The sequence below is a fragment of the Oryctolagus cuniculus genome, chromosome 19 (genome assembly GCF_964237555.1).
Source record: "Oryctolagus cuniculus chromosome 19, mOryCun1.1, whole genome shotgun sequence".
NCBI lineage: Eukaryota > Metazoa > Chordata > Mammalia > Lagomorpha > Leporidae > Oryctolagus > Oryctolagus cuniculus.
In genome coordinates, this window is record NC_091450.1 from 22,547,057 (window position 1) to 22,574,976 (window position 27,920).

General features: G+C 43.0%; 1 protein-coding gene and 1 pseudogene across 8 annotated transcripts in view; one reads left to right on the plus strand and one right to left on the minus strand.

Annotated features, from left to right (window-relative positions):
* PARN (poly(A)-specific ribonuclease) overlaps window positions 1-27,920 on the plus strand; it is a 173,313-nt gene that overhangs the window by 32,594 nt on the left and 112,799 nt on the right. For all 8 annotated transcript variants that reach the window (XM_002711762.5, XM_070064792.1, XM_017342468.3 and 5 more), the window contains 5 exons: window positions 121-164; window positions 1,395-1,437; window positions 2,612-2,687; window positions 4,707-4,817; window positions 5,420-5,489. In XM_002711762.5, coding sequence (XP_002711808.2) covers window positions 121-164; window positions 1,395-1,437; window positions 2,612-2,687; window positions 4,707-4,817; window positions 5,420-5,489 — 344 coding nt within the window. The remainder of the gene's footprint in view (window positions 1-120; window positions 165-1,394; window positions 1,438-2,611; window positions 2,688-4,706; window positions 4,818-5,419; window positions 5,490-27,920) is intronic.
* On the minus strand, window positions 2,128-2,244 carry LOC127491512 (small nucleolar RNA SNORA40; annotated as a pseudogene).

The following is a 27,920-nucleotide window of genomic DNA, read 5'->3' on the forward strand; positions in this document are numbered from 1 at the left end:
TTAAGGCCTGGGTGAGGTGTGACTGAGGAGACAGCTGTGGAACTGAACTGCTTACGTACGTTTTTTTCATACTGTGAGTATATTGGGAAAATTGTAACAAGTCATTTTTTGTTTTTTTAGGACTTAAATGAGTTTAAGGAGATGACATCGTGTGTTTTTCCCAGGTAAGCATTTTGATTTGTTTTTCACTTAAACAATCATTGTGACTTACGCAATGCAAATAGGTATATAGTAATTTATCAGAATGATTAGATCATGATTAGAATCCAGTTGATCTAGGCTGGGGAAAGATTTCATATCTCCAGCTTTGTGACAGTGGAGTTTTACAGTTCTTGATTGGTTTGGTTATCACATTAAAAGTGAAAATTTGTGCTGAGAGTGAAAGTAGGCAGCAACACCTTTTTTCTTATCTCACATCTTGCTGTCTGAAGAGCTGCTGAAGTTGCTTGAGATAATACTTACTTTGTTATATGAGGCTGTGCCTTGTGGCTGTTGAAGTGTCCAGCTGAGAGTACCCTCAGCAGGCAAGAACTGTGTGGCTGGAGACTCTTCCCTCCACTAGGCAGTGCTCCTGTCCTTCAGTGTGTCAGCAGTCGGCGTTCCCATGAGTTCTATGTCTGGTAGACCACATGTCAGGCATGCGCAGCTTACAGGGCAAAGGATGGGTTTTAAGATCCTTTCACAGAGGGACGTGCATGGCAGCTGGACAGCGACTCTTTCAGCTGGGCTATTTCTGGCCTGTAATCCACAGTGTTTACACTTAATGTGAAAAGAAATGCAGTTTTTATATCAGTGGCTGCTGTCTCTCTCTCACCTTTCACACACACTCACACACACGGTCTCTGAAATAGAATAGTGCCATATTGGTCTTTTTAGTATTTCTAGTCTCTGAAATAGATAATAAGAAACAACGTTGGTATGAAACTACTAAAAGCAGACTTGGGTCTTCTGTAAGAATTCATACAAACCTGGGTGGCGGCAGTCGATGGTAGCTGTTTGGGAGTGTCCGACCCGTACACGAACCGTGTGGAAACATCTGGGGGATGTTTGACTCTTGAGATTGCTGGAGCCCATGCTCACAGGGTTCAAGCAGCTGTGGAACTGTGCCCTGAGTGCATCAGAGCGTGGACCCTCCCATGGCCACTTGATGAAGCTCCCAGTGGTGCGACTGAGCCCCCAGGCTGCTGTGGCAAGGATGCCAGTGCTAGGGTCGGAGTGGCTCATGCGCCTTGTTCCTGTGGCCACTGTCAAGTATTTTAACTGTATACCAAGGATGCATTTTATTATTTAAGTAGGGATTTTGTGTATTAACTATTTTATGCTTTTTGAGTAAAATACATTTTGAACATTGATAGACATTCTGTTTGTCTTATTAAAAATTCTTTTGTTTTCAGACTCTTGGATACAAAATTGATGGCCAGCACACAACCTTTTAAGGTATTCCTTAAATTTGAGATATCGGTATTAAGTTGTTGGAATTTTCTGAATTATTATGAAGACCTTTAGAATTCTGGTCTATTTAAACATTGAACATACAGAGCTATTTAAATGTCATTTCAGGGGCCAGCGCCATGGCTCACTTGGCTAATCCTCCGCCTGTGGCGCCTGAATCCCATATGGGCCCCAGGTTCTGGTCCTGGTTGCTCCTCTTCCAGTCCAGCTCTCTGCTGTGGCCCGGGAAGGCAGAGGACGATGACCCAAGTAATTGGGTGCCTGCACTCATGCGGGAGACCAGGAGGAAGCACCTGGCTCCTGGCTTCGGATCGGTGCAGTGTGCCGGCTGTAGCAGCCATTTGGGGGGTGAACCAATGGAAAGAAGACCTTTCTCTCTGTCTCTCTCACTGTCTATAACTCCACCTATCAAATAAGTTAAAAGAAATAATTTCAAATATATCAAGAAAAGGAAGGAAAGAGAAGAAATAGAGAAGTAAATGACCAGAAAAAGATATAGCAAAGTGTGGGTAGAGTTTATTTTGGGGTGGTAGAATTATTTTTTCTTTTATTCTTTTTGAATGTAATTTTTAATATTAAAATATTTACTTTTGAAAAGCTTATACATGCACATAGTTTTAATTTTACTTTCCTTATTTTATATATTTTGGATATAGCTCGATTTTAAAAAAAAATAATATTTCCTCTTTTATGTATCAAAATTCACCGAACAATGAATTCCTGGTTGCAAGAGACTATTTTTTGCACTTCTTTGTAAGTCTTTGTCTAAAGTTGAGCAAAAGCATGAGTGCTATGGATATATTTTTGAATAAAGAAAATTCTAGTCAAGGTATTTGCTACTGTGGGAAGTGACTTATCTAACTGAGTAAGATAAATGCCAGAACAGTATTGCTTAATGCTAAAAGATTTTTAGTATTTAACATAGCTGTAAAAAATATTTCATTGTATTTTTCTTTCCATATAGTGAAAACTAGACTTGCTGATTCTCTCACCCTGAGTAAACAGTGGCTTCTGTGTTTCTTTAAAGAACACAAGGGGGCAGCACGAGATGCTTTTTCTTTCTTCTTTTTTTTTATTGCCCTGACACTCTGTGAATCTCTTTAATGCATGTTGCACTGAGGTGGCGAATTCTCATAATTCTCAACTTCCTGGTTTGCAGGATATCATTAACAACACATCCCTTGCGGAATTGGAAAAACGCTTAAAAGAGACACCTTTCAGCCCTCCTAAAGTTGGTAAGAATATTAAACAACCTTGAAACCAAACTCTGTGATAATTATGATGTAATTGTAGAAATGAGGTGAAATGTCTCTAGAAACGATCTTGCACATTTATAGATTTTGGCTGAGTTAATGTGTTCATGCTCTGTATGTTCAGTCACTGTTTTCTGAATAAAGATGGTCTCCTAATTATACATTTATCTTATGCTAATAGTGTTGGGTAAGCGTTCATTGAGAAGTTCGGTAATTAGAGCTTCAAGGCTTTTACCTCATGCTTGGAATTCTCCCAAAACTTGAAGTGTCTTTTTTTTCACCCTGTGGTGCATATTCTAAGCAGAGACAAGAAAGTTGGTGGTTAATGGGGGTAAAATGAAAATGCATTTACTGTCTCAGAACAACCCCAGAACTGGGTTAACAGAAGAGATTAAAGGTGACTTCCACGGACCTGCCGCCTCCAGAGCTGGCTTAGGGAGTAGAAACGGTAGCATTGAGGCAAACCGCTGGTTGGAGGAGGGGTGGGGGAGTTGTGGGATGGAAGTGTTTGGCCATCTGGCCCCTACCCAGGTCCTTGGTGAGCCTTCCAGGTGCTACTTCCTTGGTCTCTGATAGCCTTGCTGTGCTGCTGACACTGTAATTAGCATTCCATTAGCTGTAGCCTGAAAACTTCCAAAGGCATTGATAATAGGACTAATGGTTCAGAAATTGATAATGGAAGGTATTAAAGCAGCCAAGATTACAGTTATTTGCTTCCCTTTCTGGGTAATAATTCAAGATAGGAATTAAGAAAAGGGGTATCGGTGGGGGGCAGAAAACTTAGATCTCTCCTATAACTATATAATGGAAATAATTGATTTGAGAATGCTTTGTGGCTGGTGGTAGAGGAGAGGGTATTACTTAGGTGGCTAACATGCTAAAAGGTTTTTTTTTTTTTTAAAGCTAATATTTAACACTTAACAGAAGTCCAAGAATTCTTGCTTAAAGAGCATTGTATTGATATAAAAACAGTTGTAGTCTTTTCATTGTTAACACCCATTCATGCTTTTGATTCTATGTTGTATTAACCTGGATGTTCATTTCCAGAATGTTTCTAGGAAATGATGACTTATGGGTTATGGTTTTTTCTGTTATCTCTAAAAAATTCTGGTATCAGGTAGAGAGTTCAATCTGAAGCAGATTACTTGTCTCAGACTGGACCCTGCCAGCCTGTGTGTGTCAGTGTGACAGATGGCTGTGTTATAGCATGGTCTTTGCTATGAAGTGGCCCCTTGATCCGAGGACAGCATTACAGAAGTTCTGACCTATTTTGGGAGGTGGTTGTGCTGTCATCTTTGGATCTCTGAGCTTGGAAACACAGTAAAGGACAATATTAAATTTGAGCAGCCAATATTGAATTGTAGTCTTTTGTTTCTGGGGGCAGATTTTCCTGGGACATCAATGGAAAGCAATTACTGAGTATTTACCACTTACTGTGTACTGGGTAAGAGCTCTACTTACATTTTCCCCTTTGATCCTCACAAAAGCCTCTTGAGGGAGGTGTGATTATCTCCATTACAGAAGTGAAGGCTCAGGTGAAGTGACTTGCCCAAGGTCACAGGACAAGGAAGCGGCTGGGAGAGATTCAGGCCCTGAGGGTATGACTGCAGAGTGCAGGGTGTTCATCTCTGCTCTGATGTTCCGTACTGTCTTCATGTGATCAATGTGTGTGAGGGAAGAATCTCCTTTCCATGACCTGAGAAAGCACTCAGAAGTGGAATAGTTGTCAAAGAGCCAGTTACGCATAAGTGTCAATAGCTTCTCTCCAGGTGGGCTGAGGAGGCCCAAGGCTGAGTCTGCGATGACTTAACTGAACATAGACTGCTGTCTGGTATTGAAAGGTATTGTATGGAGAAAATTAAGAAATTACTTAAGTTTTTTTCTGCTGATTTAGGATTTTTCTGTAGCAGATAATATTGCAATTTGGATTTAGTAGATCAATGTGCTTACTAGTCTTCATGTTTTATAATGTCTTAGGGGAAACTTTTTTTTTCTTTTTAGAAAGTGCGGAAGGTTTTCCCAGTTATGACACAGCTTCTGAACAGCTTCACGAGGCAGGCTATGATGCTTATATCACAGGACTGTGCTTCATCTCCATGGCAAATTACCTAGGTACTCAGAATATGCCTTTCTGTCCAGAGTACACGGTGGCTCGAGTGGATCTCACCTGTCTCCCTTAGGCAGATCAGGCTGCTGTGACAAAGTAGCTTCCCCCGGTTCTGCAGGCTGGCAAATCTTAAGATCAAGGCACCTGCACATCTGGGGTTTGCTGTGAGCCTGCTTTGCAGACGTCTGGCTTCTCATGGTGTCCTCCTGTTGTGGAGAACCAAGTGAGAGGAAGCCCACCTGTCTCTTGTAGGTTACTGATACCCTTCATGAAGGCTCCACCCACCTGACCTAATTACCTGCAAAGGTCTTATCCTCATACAGTCACGTGGGGGAGTAGGCTTCAGCGTAGAAATTTTGGGGTGACACAATGATTGGTCCATGCCACTCCCATTTCCCTGGGATCTACTCACTCATTTGGAGGCTGGACAGTTTTGAGGTAGGAGTTGGAGGAGACCAGGGGAGGGAGGAACCCCTGACACTACCTGTGGTGTGGTCCTTAGTCCCTAAGAGCACCTCTTGCCCTGGCTGAACCATATTGTTGACTGAAATACATTTCCCGACTTTTGTCTGTGTTATTGTATAATACTGCCTCTTTTCTTCATTAGGTTCTTTTCTCAGTCCTCCAAAAATTCATGTGTCTGCCAGATCAAAACTCATTGAACCTTTTTTTAACAAGTAAGTAATCAGTGGGTCCCAGTCCTCAGCCAATCCTCAAGTTCTCTGACTGTGAAAGAGCCTGGTATCTGGGATGATTGGGAGCTGCAGTACAGTTTTAGAAGAGCTATTTCTCATTTGTATTAACTGAACTGGTTGGTTTTTTGTTTTGTTTTTTTTTTTTTTTGAAAATAGAAAATGACCCTTTGGGAAACAATTCACTAAATATGTTGAATAGAAAAATTGAAAACATGGACAAAGGTAGTGCATCTCCTCCAAGAAAAAAGAACTGGTGGTTTTGGCATTTAAATGACCTGCAAGGGGGAGTGGGCACTTAGCCTAGAAGTGCCAGGGTTCAATTCCCAGCTCCAGCTCCTGGTTTCAGCTTCCTGCCAACACAGACCCTGGGAAACAGCACTGATGGCTCAAGTAATTGTGTTGGCCCCCTTCGTGGGACACCTGGTTTGTGTTCCAACTCCTGGCTCCAGCCCTAGCCCAACCGTGGCCACTTCAGGCATTTGGAGAGTTAAGCAGTGAATGGGAGTTTTCCCTGTATGTCTTGCTCTCTAACCCTCAATTAAATGAATGAACGGATGATCTACAAGGGAGATGTGTATGTGTATAGATTTTACATGTAAGATTATGATTTCTACCTGCATATTATCCAATCAAATAATACTATTTCTCAGAAGGTGTTGGTTATACAAATGGTCAGATTACCTCTTTTTTGTTTATCTTTCATTATTTGAGTGGATCCAGTAAAGACTTGCTCACGTGTCTTCATTGTATGAAGTCGGTATAATTTAGGGAGAAGTCTTAAGTTCAGAGCTTTTTTTTAAGGAATCTCAAGATTCTTACTCCAGAAAGCCAGCTTGACGAAGTTGAGGCTAAAGTTAAGGAGGTGAATCTCAAGCCAGCCACAGCTGGGCTCTGTGACAGAGCCCTGAACCTTCTTTACCCCAGCTTGCTTGGCAGGGTTGGCTCAGGAGATTCTTCGTGAGCCAGACAGAAAAAGGCTGCCCACGTCCAACATTGCTCCTGGAAGTAAGAACTATTTTGGGGTTGGGTTGATTACATCACTTCCTTTCATTATGTACAGCACTTTACAACCCTGTCATTGTTGCTTTCTGAGATTAAAATGCTGTCTCCTTAATGATGCCTGCATAAATGCTGGCACCATAGTACTTAAGTGGTGCGATGCAGAGACAAATGTGAATGCCAGACACCACAATTCCTGCAGATTCTGAACTGGTTTTATCTGAGTTAGTGTATTTTATAGTTCTAAGACTTTTTAGCTTTTTCTTTTTAAAAAATATTTATTTTTTAATTTGAAAGAAAGAGTGACAGACAGTTGATTAGAGATCTTGGATTCATTGGTTCACTTTCCAAATGCTCTCAATGGCCGTGGTTGGGCCAGGTCAATGCCAGGAACCCAGAACTCAATCTGAATTTCCCATGTAGGTGGCAGGGACCCATGTACTTGAGTCATATACTGCCTCCCATAGTACACCTTAGCAGGAAGCTGATGAGATGCTGGGTAGCCAGGACTCAAACGAGATATTCCCAAGAGGGATACTGGCATTTCAAGTGGCAATGTAACTGCCATGCCAAACATCACACCTGTTTTTTTTATTTTTCTTTTAATCTTTGTTCTTTTCTGTGGAGGGTAAGAGGTATGTCTGACTTTCAAAACTTTTTTTTTAAAAAAGACTTATCATTTGAAAGACAGAGTGAGAGAGAGGGAGAGACAGAGATCTTCCACCTGCTGGTTGACTCCCCAAATGAAATGGCCGGGACTGGGCAAGGTCAAAGCTAACAGACTTGAATTCCAAACGGTTCTCCCACGTGGGTGCAGGAACCCAAGTACTTGGGCCATCTACCATTGCTTTCCCAGGCATATTAGCAGGGAGCTGGATTGGAAGTGGAACAACCGGAAGTGGAGCAGCTGAAACTTGAAACAATGCCCATATTGGATGCCAGCACTGCAGGCTGTGGCTTACCTGCTGCACCACAGTACTGGCATCCATTCTTTCATTTCTTTTTTTTTTTTTAACTTTTATTTAATGAATATAGATTTCCAAAGTTCAGCTTATGGATTACAATGGGCCCCCCCAACCCAATGACTTCCCTCCCACCCACAACCCTCCCCTTTCCCACTCCCTCTCCCCTTCCATTCTTCAATTTTCTTTATATACAGAAGATCAGTTTAGTATACATTAAGTAAAGATTTCAACAGTTTGCACCCACATAGAAACACAAAGTGAAAAATACTGTTTGAGTACTCGTTATAGCATTAAATCACAATGTACAGCACATTAAGGACAGAGATCCTACATGAGGAGTAAGTGCACAGTGACTCCTGTTGTTGACTTTACAAATTGACACTCCTGTTTATGGCATCAGTAATCTCCCTATACTCCAGTCATGAGTTTCCAAGGCTATGGAAGCCTTTTGAGTTCACCGACTCTTATCTTATTTAGACAAGGTCATAGTCAAAGTGGAAGTTCTTTCCTCCCTTCAGAGAAAGGTACCTCCTTCTTTGAAGACCTGTTCTTTCCACTGGGATCTCACTCACAGAGATCTTTCATTTAGGTGTTTTTTTTTTGTTGTTTGTTTGTTTTGCCAGAGTGTCTTGGCTTTCCATGCCTGAAATATTCTCATGGGCTTTTCAGCCGGATCCGAATGCCTTTAGGGCTGATTCTGAGGCCAGAGTGCTGTTTAGGACATCCGCCATTCTATGAGTCTGCTGTGTATCTCGCTTCCCATGTTGGATCGCTCTTCCCTTTTTTATTCTATCGGTTAGTGTTAGCAGACACTAGTCTTGTTTATGAAATCGCTTTGACTCTTAGTCCTTTCATTATGATCAATTGTGAACAGAAATTGATCACTTGGACTAGTGAGATGGCATTGGTACATGCCACCTTGATGGGATTGAATTGGAATCCCCTGATACGTTTCTAACTCTACCATTTGGGGCAAGTCAGCTTGAGCATGTCCCAAATTGTACATCTCTTCCCTCTCTTATTCCCACTCTTATATTTAACAGGGATCACATTTCAGTTAAATTTCAACACTTAAGAATAACTGTGTATTAACTACAGAATTAAACCAGTAGTATTAAGTAGAACAGACAAAAAAAAATACTAAGAGGGATAATGTATTAAGTTGTTCATTAACAGTCAGGGCTATGCTGATCAAGTCACCATTTTTCATAGTGTCCATTTCACTTCAACAGGTTTCCTTTTGGGTGTTCAGTCAGTTGTCACTGATCAGGGAGAACATATGATATTTGTCCCTTTGGGACTGGCTTATTTCACTCAGCATGATGTGTTCCAGATTCCTCCATTTTGTTGTAAATGACCGGATTTCATTGTTTTTTACTGCGTTATAGTATTCTAAAGAGTACATATCCCATAATTTCTTTATCTAGTCTACCATTGATGGGCATTTAGGTTGGTTCCAGGTCTTAGCTATTGTGAATTGAGCTGCAATAAACATTAGCATGCAGACCGCTTTTTTGTTTGCCAATTTAATTTCCTTTGGGTAAATTCCAAGGAGTGGGATGGCTGGGTCAAACGGTAGGGTTATATTCAGGTTTCTGAGGAATCTCCAGACTGGCTTCCATAGTGGCTTGACCAGTTTGCATTCCCACCAACAGTGGGTTAGTGTCCCTTTTTCCCCACATCCTCGCCAGCATCTGTTGTTGGTAGATTTCTGTATGTGAGCCATTCTAACTGGGGTGAGGTGAAACCTCATTGTGGTTTTGATTTGCATTTCCCTGATTGCTAGTGATCTTGAACATTTTTTCATGTGCCTGTTGGCCATTTGGATTTCCTGTTTTGAAAAATGTCTATTGAGGTCCTTGGCCCATCTCTTAAGTGGGTTGTTGGTTTTGTTTTTGTGGAGTTTCTTGATCTCTTTGTAGATTCTGGTTATTAACCCTTTATCTGTTGCATAGTTTGCCAATATTTTTTCCCATTCTGTCGGTTGTCTCTTCACTCTCCTGACTGTTTCTTTTGCAGTACAGAAACTTCTCAATTTGATGCAATCCCAATAGTTGATTTTGGCTTTGACTGCCTGTGCCTCCTGGGTCTTTTCCAGAAACTGTTTGCCTGTGCCAATATCTTGAAGGGTTTCTCCAATGTTCTCTAATAGCTTGATGGTGTCTGGTCGTAGATTTAGGTCTTTAATCCATGTTGAGTGGATTTTTGTGTAAGGTGTAAGGTAGGGGTCTTGCTTCATGCTTCTGCACGTGGAAATCCAGTTTTCCCAGCACCATTTATTGAATAGACTGTCCTTGCTCCAGGAATTGGTTTTAGATCCTTGGTCAAATATAAGTTGGCTGTAGATGTTTGGGTTGATTTCTGGTGTTTCAATTCTGTTCCATTGGTCTATCCATCTGTTTCTGTACCAGTACCATGCTGTTATGATTACAACTGCCCTGTAGTATGTCCTGAAATCTGGTATTGTGATGCCTCCGGTTTTGTTTTTGTTGTACAAGATTGCTCTAGCTATTTGAGGTCTCTTGTGCCTCCATATGAATTTCAGCATCATTTTTTCTAGATCTGAGAAGAAGGTCTTCAGTATCTTGATTGGGATTGCATTGAATCTATAAATTGCTTTTGGGAGAATGGACATTTTGATGATGTTGATTCTTCTGATCCATGAGCATGGAAGATTTTTCCATTTTTTGGTATCCTCTTCTATTTCTTTCTTTAAGATTTTGTAATTCTCATCGTAGAGCTCTTTAATGTCCTTGGTTAAGTTTATTCCAAGGTATTTGATTGTTTTTGTAGCTATTGTGAATGGGATTGATCTTAGCAGTTCTTTCTCAGCCGTGGCATTGCTTGTGTATACAAAGGCTGTTGATTTTTGTGCATTGATTTTATATCCTGCCACTTTGCCAAACTCCTCTATGAGTTCCAATAGTCTCTTAGTAGAGTTCTTTGGATCCCCTAAGTAAAGAATCATATTGTCTGCAAAGAGGGATAGTTTGACTTCTTCCTTCTCAATTTGTATTCCTTTAATTTCTTTTTCTTGTCTACTGGCTCTGGCTAAAACTTCCAGAACTATGTTAAATAGCAGTGGTGAGAGTGGGCATCCCTGTCTGGTGCCAGATCTCAGTGGAAATGCTTCCAACTTTTCCCCATTCAATAGGATGCTGTCTGTGGGTTTTTCATAAATTGCTTTGATTATATTGAGGAATGTTCCTTCTATACCCAATTTGCTTAGAGTTTTCATCATGAAAGGGTGTTGAATTTTATCCAATGCTTTCTCTGCATCTATTGAGATAATCATATGGTTTTTCTTCTACAGTCTGTTAATGTGGTGTATCATATTGATTGATTTGCAAATGTTGAACCATCCCTGCATACCAGGGATAAATCCCACTTGGTCTGGGTGGATGATTTTTCTGATGTGTTGTTGTATTCTATTGGTGAGAATTTTATTGAGGATTTTTGCGTCTGTGTTCATCAGGGATATTGGTCTGTAATTTTCTTTCAGTACTGCATCTTTCTCTGGCTTAGGGATTAAGGTGATGCTGGCTTCATAGAATTTGGGAGGATTCCATCTTCCATCTTTTTCGATTGTTCTGAATAGTTTGAGAAGAAATGGAATTAGTTCATCTTTAAATGTCTGGTAGAATTGAGCAGTGAATCCATCTGGTCCTGGGCTTTTCTTTGTTGGGAGGGCCTTTATTACTGTTTCAATTTCTGTTTCAGTTATGGGTCTATTTAGGTTTTCTATGTCTTCATGGTTCAATTTAGGTAGATTGCATGTGTCCAGGAATCTATCCATTTCTGATAGATTTTCCTGTTTGCTGGCATGCAAGTCCTTGTAGTAATTTCTGACGATTCTTTTTATTTCTGTGGTGTCTGTTGTTACGTTTCCTTTTTCATCTCTGATTTTATTGATTTGGGTCTTTTCTCTTCTTTTTTTAGTTAGTTGGGCCAATGGGGTGTCAATTTTGTTTATTTTTTCAAAAAACCAGCTCTTCGCTTGGCTGATTTTTTGTAATTTTTTTTTGGATTCAATCCTGTTAATTTCTTCTCTGATTTTAATTATTTCTCTTCTCCTACTAGATTTGGGTCTGGTTTGCTGCAGTTTTTCTAGGTCCTTGAGATGCGCTGAAAGCTCATTTATTTGGTACCTTTCCAGTTTCTTGATATAAGCACCTATTGCTATAAACTTGCCTCTCAATACTGCTTTTGCCGTATACCATCAGTTTTGATATGTTGTGTTGTTATCCTCATTTACTTCCAGAAAGTTTTTGATTTCTCTTTTGATTTCTTGAATGACCCAGTGTTCATTCAGGAGCATGTTGTTCAGTCTCCATGTGTTTGCATACTTTCTAGGGTTTCCTGAGTTGCTAATTTCCAGCTTCATTCCGCTGTGGTCTGAGAAGCTGCATGGTATGATTCTAATTCTTTTAAATTTGCTGAGACTTGCTTTATGGCCTAGTATGTGATCAATCCTAGAGAACGTTCCATGCACTGCTGAGAACAATGTAAAGTCTTTAGATGTAGGATTGAAAGTTCTGTAGATATCTGTTAGATCCATTTGGGCAATAGTGTCGATTAAATCTGTTGTTTCCTTGTTGATCTTCTGTCCGGATGATCTGTCTATTTCTGAGAGTGGAGTATTGAAGTCCCCCAGTACTATTGTATTGGAATCTAAGTCTCCCTTTAAGTCCCTTAACATATCTTTTAAATAGACCAGTGCCCTGTATTTAGGTGCATATACATTTATAATAGTTACATCTTCCTGTTGAATTAAACCCTTAATCATTATATAGTGCCCCTCTTTGTCTCTCTTAACAGTTTTTGTATTAAAGTTTATTTTGTCTGATATTAATATGGCTACACCTGCTTTTTTTTTGGTTTCTGTTGGCATGGAATATCTTTTTCCAACCTTTCACTTTCAGTCTGCATGCCTCTTTGTTAGAAAGATGTGTTTATTGTAGGCAGCAAATAGTTGGGTTTTGTTCCTTAATCCATTCAGCCAGTCTGTACCTTTTAACTGAAGAGTTAAGTCCATTCACGTTTAATGTGACTATTGATACATAGTGACTTTGCCCTGCCATTTTCCCGAAGATATTTTCTAGTATATGCTTTGAGCTTCCTATGCTCTTTTACTGGTAGGTTTTCTTCCTTTACCTTCTTTCATATTGATGGCCGGGTTTCTGTGTTTCTGAGTGTAGCACATCTTTAAGTATCTTTTGCAGGGCCAGACTAGTGGCGGCAAACTCTTTCAATTTCTGTTTGCTATGAAAGGTCTTTATTTCACCTTCATTCACAAATGAGAGCTTAGTAGGATATATTATTCTGGGCTGGCAATTTTTCTCTCTTAGCACCTGTGCTATGTCTCGCCATTCCCTCCTAGCCTGTAGTGTTTCTGATGAGAAGTCTGCTGTGAGTCTAATTGGAGATCCTCTGAGAGTAATCTGACGTTTCTCTCTTGCGCATTTTAGGATCTTTTCTTTATGTTTCACTGTGGTGAGTTTAATTACCACGTGTCGTGGTGAGGATCTCTTTTGGTCATGTTTACTAGGGGTTCTATGAGCTTCCTGTACTAGGATGTCTCTGTCCTTCTCCAAACCCGGAAAGTTCTCTGCTAGTATCTCACTAAAAAGGCCTTCTAATCCTTTCTCTCTCTCCATGCCTTCAGGAACTCCTAGAACTCGAATGTTGGTTTTTTTAATAGTATTCCCGACAATATTTTTTAGATTTCTAATTTCCTCTTCTTTTCTTTGGTTTGACTGTATGTTTTCCTGTGCTCTGTCTTCTAAGTCCGATATTCTCTCTTCTGTTTCACTGACTCTGTTTTTTAGACTCTCTAATGTGTTTGTCATTTGATCTATTGAGTTCTTCATTTCATTTTGATTTCTCTTCACTATCACACTTTCCTGTTCTACTAGTTTCTGCATTTCATTTTGATTCTTCCTTAAAATTTCATTTTCATGAGAGATTTTCAATCCTGTCCAATAAGGATTTCTGTAGTTCAAGGATTTGCTTTTGAAAACTTCTAAATGTTCTTATCATAAATTTGTTGAAATCCATATCTTGCATTTCTTCTATCTCATCATCTTCATAAGTGGACTGTCTGCTGTTGGAGGAGCCTTGGAGGCTTGAGATGGGTGTGGCCAGAGAGCTCTGCTTGGTTCTTCTGGGTTACGGGTGTGCAAAGGTGACACCCTCAGGTTATGCATGGTAAATCTCTCTCTTTTTATTTATTTATTTATTTATTTTATTTTATTTATTCAGGAGGTAAGTAATACTGCACGGCTGAGCAGAATTGATGGTATTTAGCTTACAATCTCTGGCTTCTACCCAAAGAGTCTGTGTGGGCTCAGTTTCTCCTGCGGACTCCCACTGGGTTGCCTAGGCTACTGAATTGTAGTGCCTCAGTTCCTTAGCTCTCCCCTTTTGTTATGTATATGCAGAATGGGGCCTGCTGTTTGTCTCTTGCTTGCCTTTGCAAGGTTGGCGGAGAGAGAAACTCACCTGTTCCAGTACCCCCCCACCTTTTTTTTTTTTCCTTCTCTCCTGTTGTCAGTCTGGTGAACTTTCCCGCCTCAAGCCTGCTTCCCTCTAGATTCTGTTTGCCGTTTCCCCGCCAATGTCTTGGGTTACTGAGCTCACCTGACCCTTCCAGCGCCGATGTGTGGACTCGGAGCCCTGGGCTTCCCTGCTCTCCCCGCTGGTCGTCTGTGTCACATTCATTCCCCTTCCAGCACTGGCACGCAGACCCTGCGGCTCCCGCGGCTTGGCTTCTGTGCGTTGGGCAACCTTGCTCTCCCTGTAGGTCCTCTGAGTCATAGCCACTAGATCCGGAAGAGTTTCCTCTGCAATTTTTTTCCTGATCCTTTTTCTGAGGCTACCGTAACTCCACTTTTATTAAACTAAATTTTCCCGGACTATCGGTGCGTGCCCTCACTATTCCACCATCTGGGCTCCGCCCCATTCTTTACATTTCTGTGTACATGATATTAAATCCATTGTTCCAGAATATTTTTCACATGGGAGATATTTACGTATTTGTAAATATTCAAAACAGCAATCCTGCTTCTGAAAAGCAAGTCCTTGTAAAGTCAGGTGATTAGACAGGAACTGGATTAGAGGCTTTATCTGTTTTATCAGTTACATATGTGACCAGCATGCAAAGCAATCAAAATAAATTTTGATTAAAAAGCTGAGCTGTGGGGCCAGTGTTGTGATGTACTCACCCACCTGCAGTGCTGGCTTCCCATGTGAGTGCTGGCTCAATTCCTGGCTGCTACCCTTCTGATCCAGTTCTCTGCTCATGTGCCTGGGAAGGCAACAGAAGATTGGCCAAGTTCTTGGGCCCTTCCACCCAGGTGTGAGACCCAGATGAAGTTCCAGACTCCTAGCTTTGGCCTGGCCCAGCCTGGGGTCACTTTGGTCATTTAGGGAATGGTCCAGCCGATGAAAGACTGATCTGTCTCTCTCTCTGTCTCTTCCTCTCTCTGCCTTTCAAATTAAAAAAAAAAAAAATGCTTAAGGATCAGTGCTGTGACATGGCTGGTAAAGCTGCCATCTGTAGTGCCGGCAACTCATATGGGCACCAGTTCGTGTCCTGGCTGCTCCACTTCAGATCCAGCTCTCTGCTATGGCCTGGGAAAGCAGTAAAAAAGATGGCCCAAGTCCTTGGGCCCCTGCACCAGTGTGGGAGACCTAGAAGAAGCTCCCAACTCCTGGCTTTGGATCGGTGCAGCTCCGGCTGTTGTGGCCATCTGGGGAGTGAGGCAGCAGATGGAAGGCGCGCCTCTCTCTCTCTCTCTCCCTCTCCCTCTCCCTCTCCCTCTCCCTCCCTCCCTCCCTCCCTGTCTAACTCTGCCTTTCAAATAAAATGAATGAATCTTTTAAAATAATAAATAAAATTAAGTTAAAAAATGCTTAGCTGCTAAGATGTTCTCTATTTCCAGGTCAATCTAATATCACTATGCTATGCCCACTCTTCTATATAAAGAACTGGGCAGTAAATGCATAACTTCATTTTAAGTAGGGACATATGGCCATTCAGAATTTTTTTTTGTTGAAAACTAAATGCATACCAAAAATAGTTGAATACAAGGGAAGAGTCAGGAATCCCACTGTGATACTGGACTAAAATTTCTTGTCTAACTTGAGCTTTTGTCCTATATTTACTCATCTGTATAAAGAAGAATATTTTCTTCATGTTTGAAGGAAAAATAGATCATAATTTGAAGTTCAAATGGTTTTATTAGTCTGAATTGGAATAATTTGGTCAAATACAGTCACCTATTCTTAACACTTTTATTATTATTCATTTATTTGACAGGCAGAGAGAGGAGTATGGATAATACTTGCAGCATTTGGGGGTTCAGTCCAGGTGGGAGCCAGTAACCAGGAACCCTGTTTATATCTCTCATGTGGGAGGCAGGACCCCCATTACTTGAGCCATCACTCCTGCTTCGAGGGTCTACACTGTTGGGAAGCCGGAGTCAGGAGCGAGAGCTGGGGCTCAAACCAGGCACTCCGGTGTGAGACAGAGGCGTCTGGACTGCGAGGCCGACGCCCACTTTCCTCTCACAAACCTTTCAGGAAGTAGGAAAAGAAACTGCTTCTTTTGACATCACTTTCTTCATTAATATTGACCTTGTTCCTCTTTGTAGGTGTGTCTACATTAAATCTTGATTTTTTATTTTTAAGGTTATACAAACAAGGTTATCTGAAGCTTATAATTTTAGGAACAAATGTAAATTTTTCTGATGATTAATTTATTTCGACACCAGGCTTTTCTCAGTGTAAACTTTACCAAACACGCATAGCCCTGACATAGATTTAGGGGAACATAAAACTGCCCACACATGCAAATAATATTTTGTTCTGCCCTCAGCAGAATTTTAAAATGCAAACCTTGAGGGGAAATAAGCTACCCCCTTTTCTGCATTATTCTAAATCTGCATGTAGTGGCATCAGTTTCTGCTTTCAGGAAAGCTGTATTAAATCAGGTATTGAGAAAATCCTGAGACAGCTGGTGTTTGCGTGTATGCAAAGATTGACTGTGTTTTCCTGTGAGAACTTGATGTGGCCTGGGCGCCTCCCCTGCGCTTCCTTGCTTAGTTAGGATCAGGATGAAAGTCCTGAGAGAGCTGGGTTGTGGATGGGCCCCTGCTAAGGATGGGTTGAGTGGAATGTACTCTTCATCTGCCCTGGAGACTCTCTGGTCAGGAAATGATTTATCTTCTTTTATAACCTTAGTCAGTTTTAATCAATGCATGGAAAACCAGTCTTGGAAAGATTCTTTGGTCAATTCCTTTTAGGCTGGAAAGAGCTAAAAATACTCTCTGCTCCTGCTTTGTATGGGACCACGGAAAGCACATCGCAGACTCCTGCCTGACGCTTTCCCGAGAGCCATCCATCTCGGCAGGGCACCTTGAACTCTCTTGTACCTTGCCTTTTATGAAGAGTTGTGGGCAAAGTTATTTTCCATTTCGCCTGGCTCTTAGAAGGAGGGAACAGATGAGCAAGTCTCTTACTTCACCGGTGCTCTGTGAAGGAGTGCAGAAGGAGAGGTCAATGGCTGCAGTTGCTGAATCGGGCGCTGCCTTGTCCTTGCTGTGTTTGGAATCCAAACGGGGTTCTACTGGAAACGTGGGAGGACAGTGCTTTCTCAGTCAACACTAAGAAGCACACATCCTCCAGCAGATTGTTTCCCCTTCTGTAGGAATGGGTGTAACTGGTCCTGGGGATTGCATGGGACGAGGGAGGACTTGGATAACTAAGTAAGATTGCTTTGCTTTGCAGGGTTTAAGAAGTTTTGTTGGGGTGAGTATATGGCACATCAATTAAGACACCACTTTTGTGGGACCCCTGCATCCCATATTGAGGTGCCTGGCTTTGAGTCCTAGCTCCACTTGCAATCCAGCTTCTGGCTAACGTGTACCCTGGGAGGCAGCATGTGGTGGCTCAAGTACCTAGGGTCCCCACCCCTTGTGGGAGACCCAAATCGAGTTCCAGGCTCCTGGCTTCTGCCTGGCCCAGCCCCAGCTGTTACAGGCATTTGGGGACTGAGCTGGGGGTAGAAGATCGCTCTCTCTCTCCATCTCTATGCCTTTCAACTGAACATAAATAAATAAATAAAAGTTTTGCTATTCAAATGAATATAAGGCAGCAGTTTATGGCAGGTGGGATAGGTCTGTGTGACAGCCTAGGTGCAGGGTGGGGAGGAGCCATCATAGTGCCTGCAGTAAGGCATGCCAATGCTTATTCCTTCTCCTCCATGGAAAGCAGTTATGTGCTGGCCACAAATAGGGCTCTCTGCTTGATATTTAACTTCTGAGAGATTTACTTTTTTTTTTTTTTAAGATTTATTTATTTGTTTGAAAGCCAGAGTTAAAGAGAGACAGAGATAGAATTGTTACAGGTGAAGCAAGACCATGCATGTCAAGATATGCACATCTGAGACCTCACTGGACTTGCCACTGTAGTCCCTGCTGTGGTGACATTTATACTTTGAGGTAACTTGTCTCAAACAGCAGTTACACAGTGTCTTCTATGAAGACAAAAAACAGCCCATACTGTATAATTGTATGTTTTGTACCACCTACACTCTAAGTAGGTCTTGGTGTTGAGTTAGGTGCTTTGACCATAAAGACATGGGTGGGAGTGGCATTGGGGGATGGGTAGGTATCAAAAAACAAACCTGCTTATAAGGAAGGGTGTCATATCTTTATTTAGCTTTTTTTTTTTATGCCTGGAGGTCTATTGTTATTCTGTAGTTTCTGTGTAGTGTGGCATTTTCAGTTGTAGATTTTTATTGGGCATAGAAAGAAATTTACTGGGTTGAGCATTTGCCACAGTGGTTCAGAAGTCACTTAGGATGCCAGCATCCCATATTGGAGTCCTCATTCCACTTCCAGTTCCAGCTTCCCATTAATGCATTCCCTGGGGCGTAGCAGTTGCTTGGAGTAAGTACTTGAATCCCTGCCACCCATGTGGGAGACTCAGGTTGAATTCCAGGTTCTTGGCTTTGTCCTGTACCAGCCTTAGCTGTCGGAAGCATTTGGGAAATGAAGCAGTAGATGGAAGATCTTTCTACATCTATCTCTGTTTCTGAGCCTTTCATATAAAAATGAAAATATATAAATACTAATTTTAAAAAAAGAAACAGCAGGTGCTAAGTGACCCATTAGAAGCTATTTCCTTGCTTTAAAAAAAAACTGCTTAATTGAAATTTGTATACAGTTTGCCCATTAAAAGAATATGATTTAGTGTGGGCATTGTGGCATAGTATGTTAAGCCCCTGCTTGTAACACTGGTAACCCATATCAGGGTGCTGATGCCAATCCTGGCTGTTCTGCTATTGATCCAGTTTCCTGCTAATGTACCTGGAAAAGCAGCAGATGATGGCCCATTATTTGGGCCCCTGCCACTCATGTGGGAGACTTGGATAGAGTTCTGCAGTCCTGGCTTCAGATTGGTCTGGCCCTAGATGTTAACAGGCACTCAAGAAGTGAACTAGCAGGTGGAAGATCTCTCTGTCTTTGTCTCTAAATTTCGATCACTCTGCATGTCACAAGAATGAAAAAATAAACATTTTTAAGGGTAATTCAATGGTTTGGGATTTATTACATTAGCTTTTAAATTTTGATAAAATATTTGTGTTAAAAACTTTGCCATTTTAGCCATTTTTATGTGTAAGGGGATATTCTAAAAATTCATGAAAAATGTGTTATGAAAAAAATGATGCTGGGCAAGTGTGGTGCAGCAGACTAAGCTGCTGCTTCAGATACCCACATCCCTCCCACATTGGAGCACCTGGGGTCAAGTTTCATCCCCACTTCTGATCTTCATCCAGCCTGTGCCCACCCTGCAAGGCAGTAGATGATGGCTCAAGTACTTATGTCCCTGCCACCCATCACCCATGTGGAGTTTCTGGGTCACTCATGGAATTCCTGCCTGCCTGCTTCTCTCTCTCTTTCTCTCGCCCCGCCCCCCCAATAAAAATAAACCTTAGAAAATACTATACATGGATTTCAACCTTTATTTTTTTTTTTGCCAGGCAGAGTTAGACAGTGAGAGAGAGAGAGAGAGACAGAGACAGAGACAGAGACAGATAGTGAGAGAGAAACAGAGAGAAAAGTCTTCCTTCTGTTGGTTCACTCCCTTAATGGCCGCTACGGCCGGCGCTGCGCTGATCCAAAGCCAGGAGCCGGGTACTTCCTCCCGGTCTCCCATTCGGGTGCAGGGACCCAAGGACTTGGGCCATCCTCTGCTGCACTCCCGGGCCACAGCAGAGAGCTGGACTGCAAGAGGAGCAACCGGGACAGAACCGATTAGCCAAGTGAGCCACAGTGCCAGCCTTTTTTTGTTTTTTTTTTTTTTTTCCAAATTAAACTTAGTTACACTTTCACAAGAGCTTTTTGAAGTACGTTGGTACAGTTTGGTGATGATGTTTTCAGTGTTGTGCAGCTGTCACCACTGCCATTTCCAGAACATTCTCATCGCCCCAAGTGCAGTCCATAGTCCTCACGCAGTGCCTCCCATCCCTGTTCACCCGTCCCTGATAGCCTCCAAGCCACTGTCTGTTTCTCTGTTGTCCTCTTGTGAGCCGTTTCTTTTGGAGCAACTCATTGCTTCAGTAAGATTTTAATATAGTAAAAATCTCAGCCGGCGCCGCAGCTCACTAGGCTAATCCTCCGCCTAGCAGCGCCGGCACACCGGGTTCTAGTCCCGGTCGGGGCGCCGGATTCTGTCCCGGTTGCCCCTCTTCCAGGCCAGCTCTCTGCTGTGGCCAGGGAGTGCAGTGGAGGATGGCCCAAGTGCTTGGGCCCTGCACCCCATGGGAGACCAGGAAAAGCACCTGGCTCTTGGCTCCTGCCATTGGATCAGCGCGGTGCGCCAGCCGCAGCGCGCCGGCCGCGGCGGCCATTGGAGGGTGAACCAACGGCAAAGGAAGACCTTTCTCTCTGTGTCTCTCTCTCACTGTCCACTCTGCCTGTCAAAAAAAAAAGAAAAAATATAGTAAAAATCTGTTATTTTAAAAACAACTGGAGCATTTTGTTTCTTAAGTATATGGCTGTCTTATGTTGAGGTCACGCCTTGGGCAAATACATTTCAGTATCTATAAATACATGGTTGTGTATCTACCTTGACTGAGGTTGGCTCATAAATGAAGCAGCAGAGGCATGAGGCTGGGACAGAGACTCCGGGGTGAGTCTTCTGTGTTCACATCACACAACCGACCGAAGGACATTTGTCCTGTCTGGCGCTCAGTTTCCACGTTTGTGAAACAGTTGCTGAATGTCCAGCTTGTGGGGCAGCACCATTGAGAAGACTGCTCAGTATGTGGTGTGGAAGGCGAGCAGTGTGCAGATGTAGCTGTTACTATGACCTTCGCCACAGTGACCTTCAAGGAAGTAACATGAATCTGCTGGTGGGGCTGAGGCAAAGTCGGTAGTGTGTGCTTAGTTAAATTTTTTTTTTTTTAAGAGAGTGGCAACTTAGAAATCTTCCTAAGCAAACACTTAATGATTATCCTTGTATTTTAATTTAAAAGGTCTTGCTGCAAAGTTGGGTTGTGAAAGAGAAACAAGTAATTGCCCTGTAGATTAGTCGCACTCATGTGCAGTGAGCCATCTGATGCCGGGGACACTGGGTAAGCTGTGAGGCAGAAGAGGGAAGCGGGAAGGCTCCCCTATTTGCCTGTGCCAGAAACCTCTTTATCCAGAAGCTCCTGGTGATGCCAGAGCTGAAGGAGAGAGGAGAGGGGCAGATAAATAGCAGCTGTGACTTGGGCGCCACCTTTCCTGTTGATTGGTTTTCTCAAGAACTTGGTGGTAGTTCTTTCTTTTTTCTGAGTGCTTCTTGGATAAAAGAGTAATACAGGTCTTTCTAAATATGATGTCCTTTGCCCTCTGGCTTTTACCAGAAATGGAATTTGAAGCTGGGGGATGTTCAGCATAGCTCAGGGAGTGGGTTAGGTGTGCACTGTGGTGCTGTTGTGGAAGTTACTCTTTCATCATCAAGAGCAAGGAAATAGCCTTTAGTAAACATGGAGCCCACGTTCACACTCTTGCAGGCTGTGCGAGTTCTGGAGCTGGGTGCCCTGGAGGAATAAAATTGGCACTGCCAATGCCTGAGGAGCCTCCCGGGTTCCACAAGGTCTGAAAGCCAGCTCTTCCCTAGTCCACAAAAATGTATTTTTATCTAGTATACAAAGAGGCATTTTATTCTCACATACCTAAACCAAACCCCTTATTTGACTTGAGAGTCAAGTTTGTTTCATTTGGGGTTCCCCAAGTTTACAGGGCTAAAAAGAATCTCCAGGAATTGGTTTCATTGCTTTGGAACTTATTTAGTGCACTGATTTTCATGCAGGTGAGGCGAGGTCATGTTAAATTGTTCTTAGGCCTTTAGTTTAGTTTTTGAAGACTAGGAACTGCTACTATTTGTTTCTTTGACTTCTTCAGGAGGAGAGTGCTTACGTCAAGTTGATACTGCCTTGCCTGATACTGATATCTAAGTTGTGATCTTTCTTATTCTTTTCCCTTTTTTTTTTTTTTTTTTTTTTAATGAGGGCTTTCCTTGACCTGCTTGTTCACTTTCCAAATGCCCACAACAGCCAGGGCCAACGTCAAGAACCTGGAACTCAATCCAGGTCTTCCACATGGTGGAATGGACACAACCACTTGAGCCATCCCCGCTCATGAAGCTGAAGTTAGGAGCAGAACTGAGTATTGAACCCTAAGCCAGCCTCTTAACTCCTAGGCTAGCTACTTATAGGATCTTGATTGTCATTAGATTGATCAGGTAGATTGTGTGACCTCATCAGAAAGCCTACGTAGACACTGCCAGAGCTGTCCTCAGGCAGAAATGTTTTTTTCTTATATCTGCTTTGGTGACTAATTTTTTATTTATTTAAAAGTCAGAGAGACAGAAAGAAACAGAGAAAGCACCCATCTGCTTCTTTTTTCCTTAAATACCCACAACAGTCAAGGCTAAGCCAGGAGTCAGGAAATGAATCTGGGTTTCTCTTGTTGATGCCAGGGACCCAACTCCTTGAGCCATCACTGCCACGTCCTGGGGTTCACAAGAGCAGGAACCTGGATTCTGGAGTGGAGCCATGACTCAAACCCAGGCATTCTGCATCGTAACTGCTCTACCAAATGCATGGCCCATCTCTAGTTACTTTAAACTCCATTTCCCTTTGGCTTAATAAATTGTTTATGTTTCCAAAAAAAAAAATTTGTTGAGATAAAATTAAATCAGTTAACCCCTGAGTGTATGTTTAAGCAGCTTGCCTCCTCTACTATAGAGCGTTGTGTCAGCATCCTGTGGCCTCCGTAACAGATTACCCAAAGCGAGGTGGCTTAAAACATCAGAACTCTCACATTTCTGGAGGCCAGGAGTTCCAAATCAGGTTATCAGCGCTGCCAGACTCCCTCCGGAGGCTCTGTGCTAGGATCTGTACCTTGCCTCCTCTGCTGTCTGGTGGCTGCTGGCGTTCTTTGACTTGGGGCTTCCTGGCTCCAGTCTCTGCCTGACTCTTAGAAGGACATTTTTGACAGCATTTCGTATCCATGCACACAACCCATGATAATCTCATCGCAGAGTTTGTTACTGACATCTGTGAAGTCTTTAGCAAATAGAGCAGCGTCCACAGGCTCTAGGGAGCAGAATATGGACAGATCTTTTTGGAGGTCAGCACTCAGCCCCCTATAGGTATGTTAGTAGTGAGGTCGGCATTCTTAGATATCCCTAGCTTTGCACTGCTCCTGACCAGGAGCAACTGGCAGTCGTTATTTCCAAGACTATTTAGCATTTAATTCCTGCAGTTCCAGAGTTAGCAGTAGACCCTAAGAAATGTGGACTCTCTACCAGATAGTTTATCCATTTATGCAAAGGATGTTCCTTACACTGACTTTGATTTCTTTTTTTTTATTTCTTTTATTTTTATATATTTATTTATTTATTTGAAAAGCAGAGTGACAGAGGAAGAAACAGAAAGAGACAGGGATCTTCATGTACTGATTCACTCCCCAAATGGCCACAATGGCCTGGGCCATGTCAGGCTGAAGCCTGGCACCTGGAACTCCAGCCCAGTCTCCCATGGGGGTGGCATGATCCCAAATACTTGGGACATCTTCTGCTTTCTCAGGAACAGTAGCAGAGAGCTAAATCAGAAATGGAACAGCCAAAACACAAACCAGTGCTCAAGTGGGATGCTGGCATTGTAGGCTGTGGCTTAACCCACTGTGCCCCAGTGCTAGCTGTTGCATATCTATTCAAGACATAGTTAGTATCTTTAAAAAAAAAAAAAACAACAACAACAGGAATGGTCCTTGGGTCATTGAGAATTCAGGACTAATTTTTTTATTTTATTTCATTTTTTTCTTTTGACAGGCAGAGTTAGAGACAGAGAGAGAGAGACAGAGAGAAAGGTCTTCCTTCCGTTGGTTCACTCCCCAAATGGCCGCTACAGCCAGAGCTATGCCAATCCGAAGCCAGGAGCCAGGTGCTTCCTCCTGGTCTCCCATGCGGGTGTAGGGCCCAAGCACTTGGGCCATCCTCCACTACACTCCTGGGCCACAGCAGAGAGCTGGACTGCAAGAGGAGCAACCGGGACAGAATCTGGCACCTTGACCGGGACTAGAACCCAGGGTGCCGGTGCCTCAGGTGGAGGATTAGCGGCGCTGGCCATACTTTTTTTTTTTTTTTTTTTTTTGACAGGCAGAGTGGACAGTGAGAGAGAGAGACAGAGAGAAAGGTCTTCCTTTGCCGTTGGTTCACCCTGCAATGGCCGCTGCGGCCGGTGTACCGCGCTGATCTGATGGCAGGAGCCAGGTGCTTCTCCTGGTCTCCCATGGGGTGCAGGGCCCAAGCACTTGGGCCATCCTCCACTGCACTCCCTGGCCACAGCAGAGAGCTGGCCTGGAAGAGAGGCAACCGGGACAGAATCCTGTGCCCCGACCGGGACTAGAACCCGGTGTGCCGGCGCCGCAAGGCAGAGGATTAGCCTAGTGAGCCGCGGCATCGGCCGGCGCCGGCCATACTTAATATCTTTGAAAGATTTCTTTTTCGTTCAGTGTTTGGTGTGAACAGTGGTTCTAAAAAGTGTTGACCTTGGTTGTTGGGTTGGCAGGGGAGGAACTAGTTTCTTCTCACTTTTTCCAATCTGTTTCACAGGGCCTATAGACGATGCTTTTGTATAGTGCTCAGTTGAACATTTTTATTGGATATAATTGGATATGGCTCATTTGATGGGGACTGTTCCAATGAGCAGCTGGCTTGCTTTCTTTTTTTAAGTGTTACATCCGTTTGAGAAAGAGTAGGAGTTGGCTTGAGGACACATGTCAGGTAATGCTCTATTTGTCAGACCAGCAAGCAGCTGGATTGAAAATTGTATCCCTCCCCCACCTGAGTGAAATTAAAATAACTGATGCCACAGTAAGTCCATTCCAGCCCGTGGTTGCCCTCGTTTGCCACTGGAGCTTCAGCGAGCCACGTGAATGAGCTGGTTTTGTGACTGATGGCTCCATGCTTACTACCCTGAGTGACAAAGACAGTTTCTTATAGCCTTAGTTAGCTTCTTACTATAAACATGTATAATGCCGAGTCCATGCGTGCAGGGTCCTCAGGAAGTGCTTTTACCTTTACTGCTGCTCCCTGAAAAGAAATCCCAGCACCATTTGCAGGTACATAGAGCTGGGCGCTGGGAAAGGTTTGTCTCCCATTGGAAGGCTTGGGGTAAGCTATGAATTCATAGCTCAGAACGTGTTGAGATTATTTACTCAATATTTCTGCGTCCTAGTCTTCTGTGGTTTGAGTATTTTCCATTTTCAATTTTATTTGGAGATTTTTTTTGAGATAAAGTAGTTTTCTGTGTTTTTGATTTGTTTTGAAAGGCAGAGTTAAAAGAAAAGAGAAAGAGAGAGATATTCTCTCTGCTGGTCTGCTCTCCAAATGGCTGCAACAGCCAGGCCTGTTCCAAACCAAAGCCAGGAGCTTCATCTGGTCCCCCAACAAAGGTTGCAGGGGCCCAGCCACTTGGGCCATCTTCCTCTGCCTTCCCAGGCACATTATTAGCAGGAAGCTGGATCAGAAGCAGAGCAGCCGGGACTCGAACCAGCGTGTGTAGGGGATGCCAGCATTGCAGGTGGCAGCTCAAGCTGCTACGCCACAACACTGGTCCCAGAAGTACAGTGTTGATAGAAGCAGGAAGTGCATGAACAAATTTGTACTGAGTGAAATACTGTTTTTTAAAAAGTTTATTTTTATTTATTTGAAAGGCATAGAGAGAGCGAGAGTGTGAGTGAGCAAGGAGACACAGGAAGAAAGAGGAGAGAGAAAGAAGCAGTCCACTGACTTACTGCCACAATGTTCACAACAGCCATAGCTGGGTCAGACTGAAGCCAGGAGTCAGAAGTTCCATCAGGGTCTCCCACATGCTCAGTGGGAACCCTATTACTGGGCCATCATCCACTGCCTTCCACAAATGCATTTGCAGGAAGCTACATTGGAAGCAGGGGCAGGCATTCTGACAATAGATGCAAGTGTCAGGTGTCCTAAGAGGCAGCTTACCCCATGTGCCACATCAGCCCAGAAATATTGTGTTTTTAGGAGGAAGACTGTAAAGAATTTGGAGAACTGACATTTTTCATTTTGCTAGTGAAGGAGACCAAAATTAGTACTGTTTTTTACGGAGACCTGTCTAAACAAGAGAGGTCAGAAAGATCATCCCAGCATGTGTATACAAGGAAAGAGCTGGCATTATGTAAGGTTAGCACCTATATGTGGCCACCGCTGGGGTCTCTGTCCACTGCGAGCTGTACTGATTGACTGATGGTAGTCCTGGTGTGTGGAGCCAGTAACTAGGAAGCCTGATGCACAAGGAGCAGCCCATTTTGCACCACAGACATGCCAAGGTTGTCCCTTTGATCTGTGGCCACATGGCTCACTTCATTGTTTGTTGTTTCCATTGCCTTGAAAATTGACTCTGCCATAGTTCTTCCTCAGACAGCAACCTCATTTCTCATGTCTGGGCTCTGTGCCATCATGTGAGGCTATAATTTAATCAGTCCGTATAGCATTACAAAAAAAAAAAAAAAAAAAAAAAAAACTATTTCTGGAGTTTGCTTGTATCCTGAGCTCTTATACACTGGGGGTTTGGGCAGTGATGCAGGTTGAAAATCCTGTCCCTAACCCCTCCCTGTAGGATTCAGAATTTGCCATTATTTCATATGGAAGCTTTGGAAACATTCGAGGTAAAAGCTAGATGGGAGAGGGGTACCACAGAGCCCACCTGAGTTTGGCTAGTGGTGGGGAGTGTTGGGTCTCAGTGCAGTGCTGTCTCTGCCCCCTGGGTGCCAGCAAGCCAATGAACTTGGAAAATCCTGCTTCCTCATTCCTTATGCAACAGGCCCTGCGCTTCCCTGCCTGTCCTCCAAGATTGAAGGAGGCTGAGTGGGCAATGACAAGTGTTCTTATTTTAATCAGGAACTTGACACTGGAAAAATATTTTTTTCGGGTTAAGACAGAAAAAGTCTACTCATAATTCCTCAGCCAAAAAAAAAAAAAAAAAGCTGTCATTTTAATGAATTTCCTATTCGTCTGTTTTCTGTTTGTATTTCACTTACTGATTGGGAGCAGCAGTCCTTATTTACTCATTGGGATTGTACTAGCTAGATGAGAAGCTTATAAAAATACATAGTAAGGGATTTTCCAGAGACACTGAACAAGGCCGCATCACAGGCCTCCGCTGGCGTGTCAGATGGCTGCGTCGTGGTTTCCGCACAGCCTCCCCTCGGTGGGTGATCTCGTGGCAGTGTGCACTGTCACTGCACCACGCCCTCTCCAGCCTGGGCAGGAGTGCTTATTTCTAACTACTTCTGAAAGTGTCCACGAGTGCACCTCTCTGATTCACTTTCTTCCACTGCCATCAGTTACGGTGCTGGAAAGCTTGCTGCTCCAAGAGAAATATGAAGCATTTCTTTCTCACATGAGTAAAATCCATGATTTCATATGAAGATTTGATCATGCATAATTTTAAGGAACTGCAATGATCTTTCCACTTCCTAGAGGCTAAACTTCTCCGCAGAAACTTACTGAGTCACCTGCAGGACTTATGTGCGTTTCTGAGTGTCACGCCTGCCTTTTGGCCTTCCAAGGAGAGCAGCATAAAATGGGTTAACACTGCCATTGTTTTGCAATCCCTTTTCTATCCTGAACAACTAGGGGATGGTTCAGATAAGCCATAGTCCAAGGCAAGCGATTGTGTCATCAGAGAATAACCTTTGATCTGCCTGAACTTTTTGAGCAGTCTCGAGTGTTTTGTGGTTGCTGGAATCTCTGAGGCTCGTTGGTAAGGATGGAGAATGTCAGTAAGGTTAGAAGTGTCTGGTTCTTTGTTGTGTGTGTTAATCCCTCACGTGTTTGCCAGTCTCTGGTGCTAAAGCTTAATTTG